This window comes from Montipora capricornis, chromosome 14, assembly GCF_036669925.1.
Source record: "Montipora capricornis isolate CH-2021 chromosome 14, ASM3666992v2, whole genome shotgun sequence".
NCBI classification, from domain to species: Eukaryota; Metazoa; Cnidaria; class Anthozoa; order Scleractinia; family Acroporidae; genus Montipora; species Montipora capricornis.
The window spans coordinates 31536621-31549120 of NC_090896.1; the positions used below are offsets into that span (position 1 = coordinate 31536621).

The 12500-nt window shown below is 40.3% G+C and overlaps 1 protein-coding gene across 2 annotated transcripts in view; it reads left to right on the plus strand.

Moving 5' to 3' along the window:
- The window catches only part of LOC138033682 (acyl-CoA desaturase-like), a 14737-nt gene that overhangs the window by 1650 nt on the left and 587 nt on the right, over positions 1-12500 (plus strand). The window contains exons 1-3 of one of the 2 annotated variants that reach the window (XM_068881477.1): positions 5795-5940; positions 10716-11228; positions 11982-12500. The exon at positions 11982-12500 is cut by the window's right edge and continues 587 nt beyond it. In XM_068881477.1, the coding sequence (XP_068737578.1) occupies positions 10720-11228; positions 11982-12420 (948 nt within the window). In that variant the 5' untranslated portion in view covers positions 5795-5940; positions 10716-10719 and the 3' untranslated portion in view covers positions 12421-12500. Of the gene's footprint in view, positions 1-5794; positions 5941-10715; positions 11229-11981 lie in introns of those variants that run through there. The other variant, XM_068881476.1, reaches the window with a different exon arrangement.

Genomic DNA, 12500 nt, shown 5'->3' on the forward strand with positions numbered 1-12500 from the left:
GGAGCTGGTCATTTGTGGGTTCAAATATTCCCGTGATAAACTAACCAATAACGAAATGATATATGAAATGGTTCATATATTGAACTGCGAATATAATCAAGTGAAGCTATGATTCTCGCAGTTATAAACGCGGGTTTACGGGTTCAAAGCCCCTTGAAGCCCTGAATTTTTCAGGCTTCTCTAAGCAGTTGCATAAATTGCGTTCACAACGGTGAGGATCCGGCATAGCTTACTTGAGTATTTAACTTCTGCAGTTGTAAATTTCGTACTCTCCTACGAGTGGCAACTTTATCATTAATCTTGTCAGTTGCGTATGAGCCTTATATGATAAAGAACTATCAACAGTACAAAGCAACTTGAAATCCGAGTCCTCAACCGACCAAGCCTATGCAGGGGTTGTTTGGAATGGTCTGAAAACAGCTGGTGAAGTGGTTTATTATACCCCACAGGTAGAACCTTGGTTTTTCCTATATTCACGCCTAGATAACTGCACTAAAATCGCTCTGAATTATAAACTGTACAGTATCTTGCTCCGGGTGCAATAAATACTCCGTTGTAATTGCACACATGGCCATTCCTTCTATAATCTTATTTTATTTCTATCTTCTGCAAGCAATGAAGTTTTTTTTACTAAGTGTTTATTGACATTTTTGTGTCACTTTGCGTTCTACTGGACATCTTGTTTACAGTGTTTTCAATTGCCCCGTGGGAATACTGCATACGCCTTTTGAAGATATTTGATCGGGAGTGGCCATCCGTGACACTTATTCGTGAGCGCTGATTGAATGCTCTCGATGGCCCATTCATATGAGTAGTATGTGACAGATGACTAAGCAAAATTATTATTCAAAATGGTGGCCACACGGCATAATTCAAGATGGTGGCTATGGGCCTGAAAGGGGTTCAAGAAGTAGCTGGTCAAACCGGTTTTGGACAAATCAAAGATGGCGGCATTGAGCTTTAGGGTTATAATGAGATGCCGGCCATATATGTATATGTGGGATTTTTAATGTTATGAGTGTTTAATGAGGTTTTATGAGCGATGTGTGTTGTGTGCATCTGTTACGATTCCACCCAACCATCCAGATGGAATCGCAAATGAAGGTAAACGACCAATGGGAAAGGCACGGAGCCAATGAAGTAGAGATGATGTCATGATTGACCAATGAGAAAGCAAAGGCGTCAGTTTACGTTAACTTTTCGACAGTGCAAAACTGATTGTGTTGGTAACTAATTGATAAAGTTGGGAAAGAAGGAAAACAAAAGGGGCTTTGAGAGCATGCTTGAGCAAGCCCGCACAGGACACATCAATCACACCAGACATTTGTCCCACGTGAAAAGCAGTTTATTTCATGAGCTTAAATCAGTAAATTCAAGAACTGGAATAAAACATGACACCAGTATTTTCATCAATTTGTTATTTTCAAGGCAAACTGTGACAGTCTCTTTCTGGAAACGTTTCCTTAATTGTATCATCTACGATAGCGTTCATATACAAATTGATCCGCTCCAGTTATTTATATTCTATTGTCTAAAACTGAACGTGTGTTTGAAAATCACGGACAAGTGTATATCATGCCTCTGCCGCTATAAGTGAAACCTTTAGAGAACAGCAAGCGTAGTTTCGTAAAAATAATAATCTCCTAAATTTATATTCTACCAAATTAAGGCTATAAGTGCAGTTTTGTGAAAGTACTGACCTTCTAAATATTCTGTTACCTTGTTAAGACCAAAATGTAATGTATGCGAATGTGGTAAACATAGTCTTAATCCTAAACGTTTGTCTGCTAAATTCACTGAAGGTCAACATTTGAATCAACTCGTTTTACCGGTACAACGGTCCATTTTGTCTTTTCCAGGGTTTTTTTTTTATTAGTGTATTTCTATCTATGGGATTAACACTTATCCGTTATAAGAGGTGTTTGGAGTAATTAATTAACAGAGAACGCTTATCACACGGTGATAGTTTCGTGAAAGTGTTATCTTTAAACAAACGAACGACAAAATACATAGTTAGATAATGGTTTGACACTGACTATTTTTTTATGTTTCGTTCAAGACGTTTCAGCTGGTGCTTAACCTTCATCAGTTGAAATATAACGTTAGTACGCGTGATTCAAATAGCACGTCGAGCGTGCGCTGAGGAGCGCGTACTAACGTTATATTTCAAGTGATGAAAGCTTAAGCACCAGCCTAAACGTCTTGAACGAAGCATCAAAAAATTGTCAGAGTCAAACCATTATCTTACTATGTTAGCTCCTGACTACCACTACTCTATTTTCAGAAACTACATAATCGGGGCATAATCCAAAAAAAATTGTTTTGAAACAATGTATGAAAAAAGCATTCTCGATAGAAGTGAACATTGCCTTTGCGAGTAAGAAGAGCGAAATGTAAATAATGTTTAAAAGAGAGTAAATTGTGTTACTGTGAAAAAGATTAATCCTACAGCTGGCGTGATAAAATGGTACCTTTTCCGGTAGTAGCCAAAACGCGGGGCCGGGGTCGGGGTGTTTTTTCTTTCCAAATTGTTTTGTTAAAAAAAAAAATTGTCGTTATTCTCCTGTACTGTTATTTTCGAATGTTCGGCATCTTCCCTTCATTTATGGTGGAAAAAAAATAAGAATTAATATACGGAAGCTACGAAATGGACATTTTTGTTTGTTTTTCGAAATTAAGAGAATTTCCGAATGAAATTGGAGTTTTTGCGGGGAATATACGCTAACTTCTAGAGACACTGAAGACTCGCTGAGCTATACATTTTAATGTTTATTTCGTAAAATCATTCTGCGCAATACAATTAAAACGAAACAAAACGTAGCCACAGTTCCACGATGGTCGTCACGCAATGGTCTCATTTGCTTGTTTTCGCAAAATTGTTCTCAATGTTATAGTGTTTTCTATCGTAAAACGTAATTCGATCCCTTGACGTACGAATAGAATTGGCTGACAATTTCCTGTGCGACCCTGACTTTATTTACTACAAACCGTTCGTAGTAAAGTCAGACAACAACATTGACAACAACACGAACAAACAAGCAAATGAGAACGTTGCGTGACTGCGTGACGATCGATATTTTTCTTTGTTTTTAAAGTAAGGAGCTCGGCGAGTCTTCGGTGTCTCTGGCAGTTGGCGTACATTCCATAAACTCCAATTTCAGCAATTTCGGAGATTCTCTTAATTTCAAAAAACAAAACCCGATTTTTAGAAAGAAAAAGGTAGGTGCTCGCAAAAAGCAACTTCGATTTTAAAATTAACACAAAACAATAAAGTCTGATTTAGAAAAAAAGTAAGATGTACCTGGAAACCTTTCATAGCTTCCGTAGGTTCCTTAATATTTTGACTAATTTCCACCATAAATGAAGGACAGATGCCGGTCATTCAATAATATTAGTACAGGAGAATAGCGACAAAAATTGAACAAATTGGGGAAAAAAGACACCCCGGCCCCGCGTTTTGGCTACTAAAAATGCATTTTTCCTCCAGCGGTGAGGCAAGGCGCGTCATGATTTGTTGTTTTGTGAACTCATATTGTGTAAACTGTTTTAGGAGTTAATATCAGTATGCGCAATCTAGTACACAAGAGTTTTTCAAGACATTGTCCAAGTTTTACAATATTTTCCAGCCTGAATATTTTGACTTTGTGAACAGTCCCGTCAGTACATTCCGAGAGGGATTAGTTACTGAGGCGCTTTTGCTCCGAGCAACTCTGAACAACTCCGAGCAGCTCCGAGCAAATACGAATAGGTCCCTGTAAGGGCAGCAACTTGTAACGACAGAGTTGCTCCGAGCAACTCCGAGCAAATATGAATAGTTCCCTGGCAACTGGCAACGCCGGAGTTGGTCCAGACCCATCACCCTAATAATTGCAAAGCAACAGCCCGTTGACTTTGGAGAGGAGGGTATATTTGCCGTAACCGCTTATTAATAGCCTCTCAACAACAAATACGTAAATGAAATTTCTGTATTCTGTACTTATTTTTAACACTTTCATTGTAATTTTCCTCGTCCAATACCCATTGTCTTCTCATCATTGTATTTTCTATTACCTCACATTCACGTTGTTATTTAATCAGTACTCATGCATTTTATTAGCCATCTGTATATAACACCGACTAGCGGTTCAATTGTATTCACAACTGACGATGGATGTCGATCATCCGAAACATGTTTTGCAAATTTAAAATTGTGTGTTTCTATTTGAAAGATTTTTATCATATACCGTTAAACCAATCAACAATTAAATTGTTGTGGTTTAAGCATAGGTTATGTCCGTTCAAAAAAAATCCGTCAGATAGGCGTTGGGCAGTGTGAAAAGCCGTTTGAAAGGCTGATGGTACTTGGGTAAATTGCTTGAACAATCTCCCACTCTGCTAGTATGGGTGATATCGAAATGGCGCTACGGTCTGCTTCTTCTTTGGTTGGTAAGCCACCATGTGTGGTTCAAAGCCTGGGTATCGAGGTTGTTGAGGTGGAGGATTCAGTTTCTTTAGGGTGAAGTCTAGAATCGTTTTGTCCCAGGGAGCGTCCACCCATTGGAAGTAGGAACAATTGCTTCTCCGACAGCTGAAAAACATTCTTCCTTTCGCTCTGTTTCAAAGTGCAAGGCTTGGTACAGTAACAAACCATCGTTGGCCATTTGGAGTGCTCTTTACCGATTTTTATTACAAGGTGCTCGTGCCGTTGTTGGTCCACCGCTTGGAAGTAATTTAGTACTTCTTTGTGACTCGCCATAAAGGCGCACGAGTACTCAGGGAATTTCACATATTTAAATCCATTGTCTGACATCCTATGCTCCAACAAACAACCGTGAAAAGGGCATGTCGCATCAACTTCCACCGGCAAGTCATCAGGGATCTGCCCCATGAGCTTATCGATGGTGGCGGGTTCATTTGGCTGCCACAACTCCCCCTCTTGTTAGGTCTGATCCGTGACTTGCACAGTTGGTGGGATTTCTTTCTTCTCCCCCTCTTTCAAATCTTCTGTGGGGGGCAAAACTTCAATTGCCATAGTATCAAAGGTTTCACACAGTGATTCCACTTAAGTTATCAACACTTGTTTGGTTTCTTCTTGTTGGTTGGAGGTTTTGAAGGCCGAGTGGGTTTTCGAGTAGATGCAGATTGGTAAAGAGCCTCAGACATGACGTTATCTTATGAAACTCAACGAGTATGAATTGCACGTTTTATAATTAAATGTCTACTTTCCTTCAAGGCACGGTGGACCGATCAAGTCATTGGGAACCAATCACCGAATAGTATTTTTGTGTTTTGATTGGTTGTCGATGATGCAAATGAGCTGTATCTTGTTATTTCCACAACAGGTTTTACCGTGCTCAGACACGTTCTGATAGCCGTCTTGATTTGACTTTGTAGTTAAATGGCGTAAGTGGCTTCTCATTGGCCGGTCATGATATCACCTCTACCTCATTCTTGTTGGTTGGAGGTTTTGAAGGCCGAGTGGGTTTTCGAGTAGATGCAAAATGATGAAGAGCCTCAGACATGATGTTATCTTATGAAACTCAACGAGTAAGAATTGCACGTTTTATAATTAAATGTCTACTTTCCTTCAAGGCACGGTGTACCGATAAAGTCATTGGGAACTAATCACCGAATAGTATTTTTGTGTTTTGATTGGTTGTCGATGATGCAAATGAGCTGTATCTTGTTATTTCCACAACAGGTTTCACCGTGCTCAAACACGTTTTGATAGCCCTCTTGATTTGACTTTGTAGTTAAATGACGTCAGTGGCTTCTCATTGGCCGGTCATGATATCACCTCTACCTCATTGGCTCCGGGGCCATTCATTGTTCTTTTCGCTATATATTTACGATACACGGCAACGGGATAGTTGGGTGGACACCACCACAGAGGACAACAGAAGGACTCTCCTATTTTCTCAATTATGATTAGTCTGCGTTTTGCAGTCTGCAGAGGAGGAGGTAGGTTCGTTAGGTATATTAATAGCTTGGATGCGATTTACTGTGCTGTTCTAGCAAAGGGTTAAAACTATTTATGACTGAAGTCTTCAAAAGCACCTCATGTTCTTTGCGTACTTGTTCTGACATCTTATGAAGTGAACAAATTCGAACTTGAGTAGCGTCGAGCACGTCAGCACTCACGACAGATTTTTAATCTTCTCTCCAAACAACCACACCGTTCATGCCAATTAAATACCGAGAATGTTGGTAGACACTTTCCTTGCCTATGGACTTAGAATATTGATGAAATAATCAAAACAAAGTGAAGTTATATTTTATATGACTTCCTCGTAACCGTCGTCGTTGTACTCGCGTAAGTTCCATTTTCAGCATCAGCGGTAGACTTATATAACAATCTTTCAATCGATGAGACCACATTTAAAAGACAACCGACAGTATTCAAATAACTACCGACGGCATTCAAGAATCCAAGTGCTAAAAACGCGTGTAAATAAAAATGTCGGCAATCTTGGTCAAAGAAAAATACAGAAAATACTTAAGATAAAAAACGTTTTTTTTTTCAAAACCATACAATACTACCCACTACCTTACGCCTCTTACAATACTTTACAATGCTTAACTTACAGTGCGTTTTGTCAACTTCTGGCGATACTTTACATGACCAACCCACACAATGCAACTTTTAATTACTACTACAAAGTGATACATTACGTAAATTACTAATTGTGGCTGTAGAAGAGCCCTTGGAGCATACAACCAAGATGTTGCTTAGCAAACTCGAATAGATCGTTTATTGGAGACTACAGCTTGCTACCTTCATTTACGCAAAAAAGGCTAAAAAGGCTCCCATTTTTTGGAAGATTGTGGATCTTTCTTCTCCGTTTGGCAGTTAAACGTTAGTAATCGAATAATGTAAACCAGATTATTTTCTTGATAGAATGAGTGAAGTCCTAGGAAGGACAAAGTTTTTTCCGAACTCAAGTGATAAACAAAACGAAAAAAAAACTGGTACAAGCATATTATCGACTCGATATTAATAATTTCGGTAATAAAAAGATAGAAAATAGTGACGATGGATTATTTTGTATTAGCTAATTATGTGGACGACATATGAATATTTTCTTAATGTAATGAGTACAGTACTTCCTAAGAGGGACTGTTGTTGGTGAATGACGTTTCGAGAACCAGATCAGAAATTATCTTCAGAGTCGAGTGTATAATTGACAAAAAATTACTAGGGTTGTCTGTTCCAGTTAATGTCATACTGTAGAATCATTTTCGTGCAACTTCTGTCTCAACATGTAATTATGAGACAAAAGTGAAACAACATACCTCTCTTCCATGACACAGTCGTTAATTGTATAAAAGATGATAAATAAACTTGATCACGATGGAATTTGTAATTTGAATTCTTTTGGTTCGAAGTCAAGTTGTCAGTGACGCAAACTGATACAGTCCGTCAAACGAACAGTACGGATTTTACAGACTGTCAAAGGATGATAAGTCGGTCCGTATACTGTCTGTTAATTATATGCACATATTTGTTAGAGTGGGCCTGTGAGAGTTTGACGATCCGCACGGACTGTACAGCCAGTCAAAGGATATGTCGGTCCATATACAGTCCGGATCCGTTGATTATTATATGTATATCCGCTGTGTTTGACGGGGTCTGTGAGCGTTTGACGATCCGTACAGACTGTAGACACCAGCTAAAATAATAACTGGGTCCAACACTTACTGAGAAAGGAGTAAACGGAGTAAGCTTATGTCCTTGAAAGCGTATGGGAATAAGTCATATTGCAGCAAAAGGAAACCAGCGTAAGTAGGGACTACTAAAACAAACGGAGTAAACATGTATGTGATTCGTAAAGCGCTTCATGCACGAGTTACACTTTGTTGAAAATGAAGTGAGCAACAAACTGTTAAGGCAGAACGAATATACTAAACAGTTACGTATGCCTCGTTCTTAACGCGAAAGGTGACCGAGGCAGGCATTACCTTCCTCAACGCTTTGCACAAGTTTCAAACAAAGTTTTCAAACATTGCTCCTTATCATTAGCATGATCTCTTTTGCAATTTGTACAACGTTTTCTGTTGTCAGCAGCGAGTGACAATATTCCGTTGTCCACACGAGATCACTGAGAAGAAACAACTGGTGCCAGAGTGGTAAGTCCGTAAGTGGTGAAGGTTAATCGCCAATTTTGACAGCCGTCGCGTGAGCAAATTGACCCCGAACGAGAGAAATTTTGTGGCAAACTTGAGAGACAAGTTGAGATAAAAATTGCTTACTGTATTGTTGGCTTTGCACTGGTTAAGGGAGTTGTTACTGAAGAAAGCCCTTTCACTACGGAGAAACCTGGTTGAAATCGTTGTTACATTAATAACTCAGTTTCGACTTAGACTGAGGAGTAGGCTGCGTTTCGTCGCATTCTGCAAACGTAGGTACAATTTTCCGGCACTAATCATGATTATTGAGCCTCAAGGATCTAGTGATTAGTTTAGCTTCGAGTGCGACAGAGAACAAGAGATTTTGCAAAAACTGTCTTTTTAGGGCAAATAACTTTGTTTCACAACAAAGCTGCATGCTTGATTACTGGAAGGAAAATGCTTAGAACACGAAGAAACTGATTGTATTTCGAAATGTTTTCCGTTTGCGTGCACTTAAAATTTCAGATCCAGAAATATTTCGGTTGCAAACGCACTGGACGAAATTCAGTCGGGTCTTGAAAAACCGTTTCCTCTTTAGCGGACACTGAAAATGATTTATTTTGAAATACAATTAGCTTCTTGTAAGGTGATCAGCGTTGTTGGGTTGATGGACGTTAGATGACTCGTCAAGGTGGTATTGGGCTCCCATGGCGGCTTGCCACGCTTTTTATAAGCTGGCCAATCTTACCATTTTTTGCTGTCTTCCTAATATATTTTATCGAAACCCAAGTCCATCAGGGCCATGATAAATATTTAATCTACGCATTTTGTGGCCAAAATACCATCTGCCGGAGGGCTAAATACCGTTGTCATCCTGTGAAATATCCTGTTGTTCAGTTGAAGAAGCATGGCAAAACAACAATCGCTGTACCAGCAGCAGACCAGGCGTTCGGCCTCGACATTTGTATCTTGGTTTGTGGTGATGTCCATCCATTACCTGGTCCCACTATCCAGGCGGCTGAGAAAGGAAGGAGAGTTTGCTATACCGCGGGGCAGCTAAAGCGCTTGCGGAAGTATTGTATCCGACCTATTTCCCTAACACCTACTCTATCTAAAGTCCTGGAAGACTTTGTGATCACCTGGATGGTCGAGGATTTTGGTGAGTATATTGATGCTGGCCAATTTTGTAGCCTCAAAGGATCTTCCACCACTTATTGCCAACTCAATCTAATACACAATTGGCTCTCTGAGCTAGAAAATACTGGCTGCGATCTAAAGGCTTGTTTCTGAGATTTTAGCAAGGCCTCTGACAGGATCAACTATACTATAGAGATCACCAAGCTTAAAGAGTGGGGCGTACGTCGCTCTATAATTCCATGGATATAAAGTTTTCTAACAGAGTGGATGCAATGCGTCAAGATCGGTCAGAGTACCTTTCAATGGCTCCCTGTTAACGCTGGGGTCCCTCAAGAGACTAAAATCAGCCCCATATTGTTCGACATCATGATAAACGATCTAAAATGGGCATCCCCACGTTCTTCGTACTGGAAGTATGTCGATGACATGACTATCTTAGAAGTTGTACCGGCGCGTGCGACCTCAATGCTTCAATCTGAGCTTGACGTACTCAAGTCTTGGGCTGACAAAAAACAACATGAAACTCAGTCCTGAGAAATTTAAGGAGCTGACGGTCCATTTTCGCCGCCATATTGAACATTTTCCACCAGCTCTAGTTGTGAATGGCAATGCACTTGAAACCGCCGAAGGCCACAAAGTTCCTGGAGTCACTATTCAGAGTAACCTAAAATGTGATTCTCGTGTCAACGAAATGGTAGGCATGGCCTCAAATCGACTGCATATATTACGGGTGCTAAAGCGCAGTGGCGCACCTCCACGCGATCTCCTTCGAGTTCACATTGCACTAATTAGGTCGGTACTGGAGTACTGTTGCCCTGTGTGGCATTCCTCTCTCTCTGTCTAACTCTCAGAAAGAATCGAGAGAGTGCAAAAATGTGCGTTACGCATCATTTTTCCTGCCTCCCTCTATGAAGACGCTTGGATGCTGTCCGGCTGCACGACTCTGTGTGCACGACGTATTGTGTGCGAAAACGTTTGAAATGATCAAGGAGCCCGGATCACGCCTTCACAATCTTATGCCACCGACTCGAGGGGGCGCGCACTGCCGCTCCTTACACTTTAACGATGGACCATCGCTGATGAAATGTAAAACAGAGCGCTTTAAGAAACGTTTCTTCCCCCACGTGCACTTCAAGCTCATGGTCTCTAGCAGGATATTTTCCAAAGTTATTAATTATCTGTAGCAAAGTATTTATCATATCGAAATTGAAGGCTGTAAATTCAGAGTAATTTAAAATTGCAAAATATGTAAATTCACAGTAATTCTAAAATGTAATGCCCAGTTCCCATCAAGTTGACCAGTTGTTATTTTACCAAGTTTATTGTTATGTAATGTAATGACGCAATTCGCTTCATGCGCGACGTTTTATAATAAAATGCTATTAATATTATTGTTATTATTATAATAATATTTTTAAGAAGTGTGGTGGAACTGTAAATGTCTATGAAACGATTTTCCAATTCTTATTTAATTCTGTTCTTCGTTGTAGAAAAATGTCAGAGACAGAAGCTATCCAATATGAAAAGGAAACTTCCGAGGATGCAAGAAAACGCCCCGAGCAACAAATCGTGTGGTCAAACGTTGCTTATATGGGGATGTTGCATCTTATGGCGTTATACGCGATTTATCTACTGCCCTCGGCAAAGCCGCGAACCTGGATCTGGACCTGGCTTTGCTACTTTTTCGGAGGTCTTGGAGTCACTTGTGGATCCCACAGACTCTGGTCGCACCGGTCGTACAAAGCCACGTGGCCTTTCAGATTGTTATTAATGCTATTCAATTCCATGGCAGCACAAAATTCCATCTTTGAATGGGCGAGGGATCACCGCATTCATCACAAGTATTCTGAAACCGATGCAGACCCGCACAATGCTAAGAGAGGATTCTTCTTTTCACATGTTGGTTGGTTATTGATGAAAAAACACCCCGATGTCATAACGAAAGGAAAACAATCTGATCTGAGCGATTTGTACGAGGACAAAATCGTCATGTTCCAGAAAAGGTAATCATTGATCAGAATTATTACGTGGTATGCCTGAGACTAGCCACTTGCTTTTTATCGTTGAAAAAAGCAAAAAAAGCAAATGGACTCACGCTAACACCAGCCCGGTGTGTCAAGTAAAACACTCGCCTGGTATGTTAGCTGCGCCATGCTGATGCTGCTAATTGACCCGGTGAAATGGTTGTGCGCATGCGTGATGCGTTGGCCACACCGGGTTGGTGTTAGCGTGTGTCACCTTGCTTTTTTTGCCCTTTTTATCGTCCTAAATGCTCACCTTGTTTTTCATTGTTTTCCGATTGGCAAGGCCTCTTTGGCTGTTACTACCGTTATTATTGACAGCCTCTTTTAAGGTACTTCCAGAGTCGTTCTTCAATCAGTCCACTCGCTAGTGTAACAACAGAGGAATGATGAAGTTAGATAGCCAACTAAACTGTAAACTCAGCAAAGGAAGTCAAGTGAACGAGTAGTTCGGGGAGGACTGGAAAGGTATGAAGTTGTGTTTGATGAACAATATTTCGGCTGACCAAACCAGCTTCCTTCCAGTTTGAGATGTTAGGATTTTAGTGTTGCAGTTGTTATATAGATGGATGTTGTAAATGGTATGTAGAGGGACGACAGTACAATCCGCACAGATTAAGACATTTCCGAAAGGAACAACTCACAAAAGGTATCTCTTCCGATATCTTTCACCTTTATGCCATGAAAAATGCATGTGATCTGTATTACCAATGACACAGATTTTGTTAATTCCAGATACTACAATCTTCTCAGCAACTTTTTCAACGTGGTATTTCCCGTATTCGTTCCGTGGTACGTTTGGGACGAGAACCTGTTCAACGCATTCATAATTTGTTTCGCATTCCGCTATGTTATTACCCTCAATGGTACCTGGACCATAAATAGCTTGGCTCATCTCTGGGGGTACAAGCCTTATGACAAGACCATAAATCCGACACAGAACTTTATTGTTGTCTTAGCAGCAGGTGGTGAGGGATACCACAACTTCCATCACGCCTTTCCACACGACTATGCAAATAGTGAATTGGGTCTGCGAATAAACGCATCCAAGTGGTTTATTGAGTTAGCCGCAATGCTCGGACTAGCATATGACTTGAAAACTGTATCTAAGGATGTGATATTAAAGCGGAGAATGCGCACTGGAGACATGCAACACTTAGCTAGGAAACAGTAAGAGGGTTATGTTTATAAAGGGACTTTCGCTCTTAGAACAAAGATTAATCACTTTGCCTCTCTTTAGTAAACGCAGTTTTT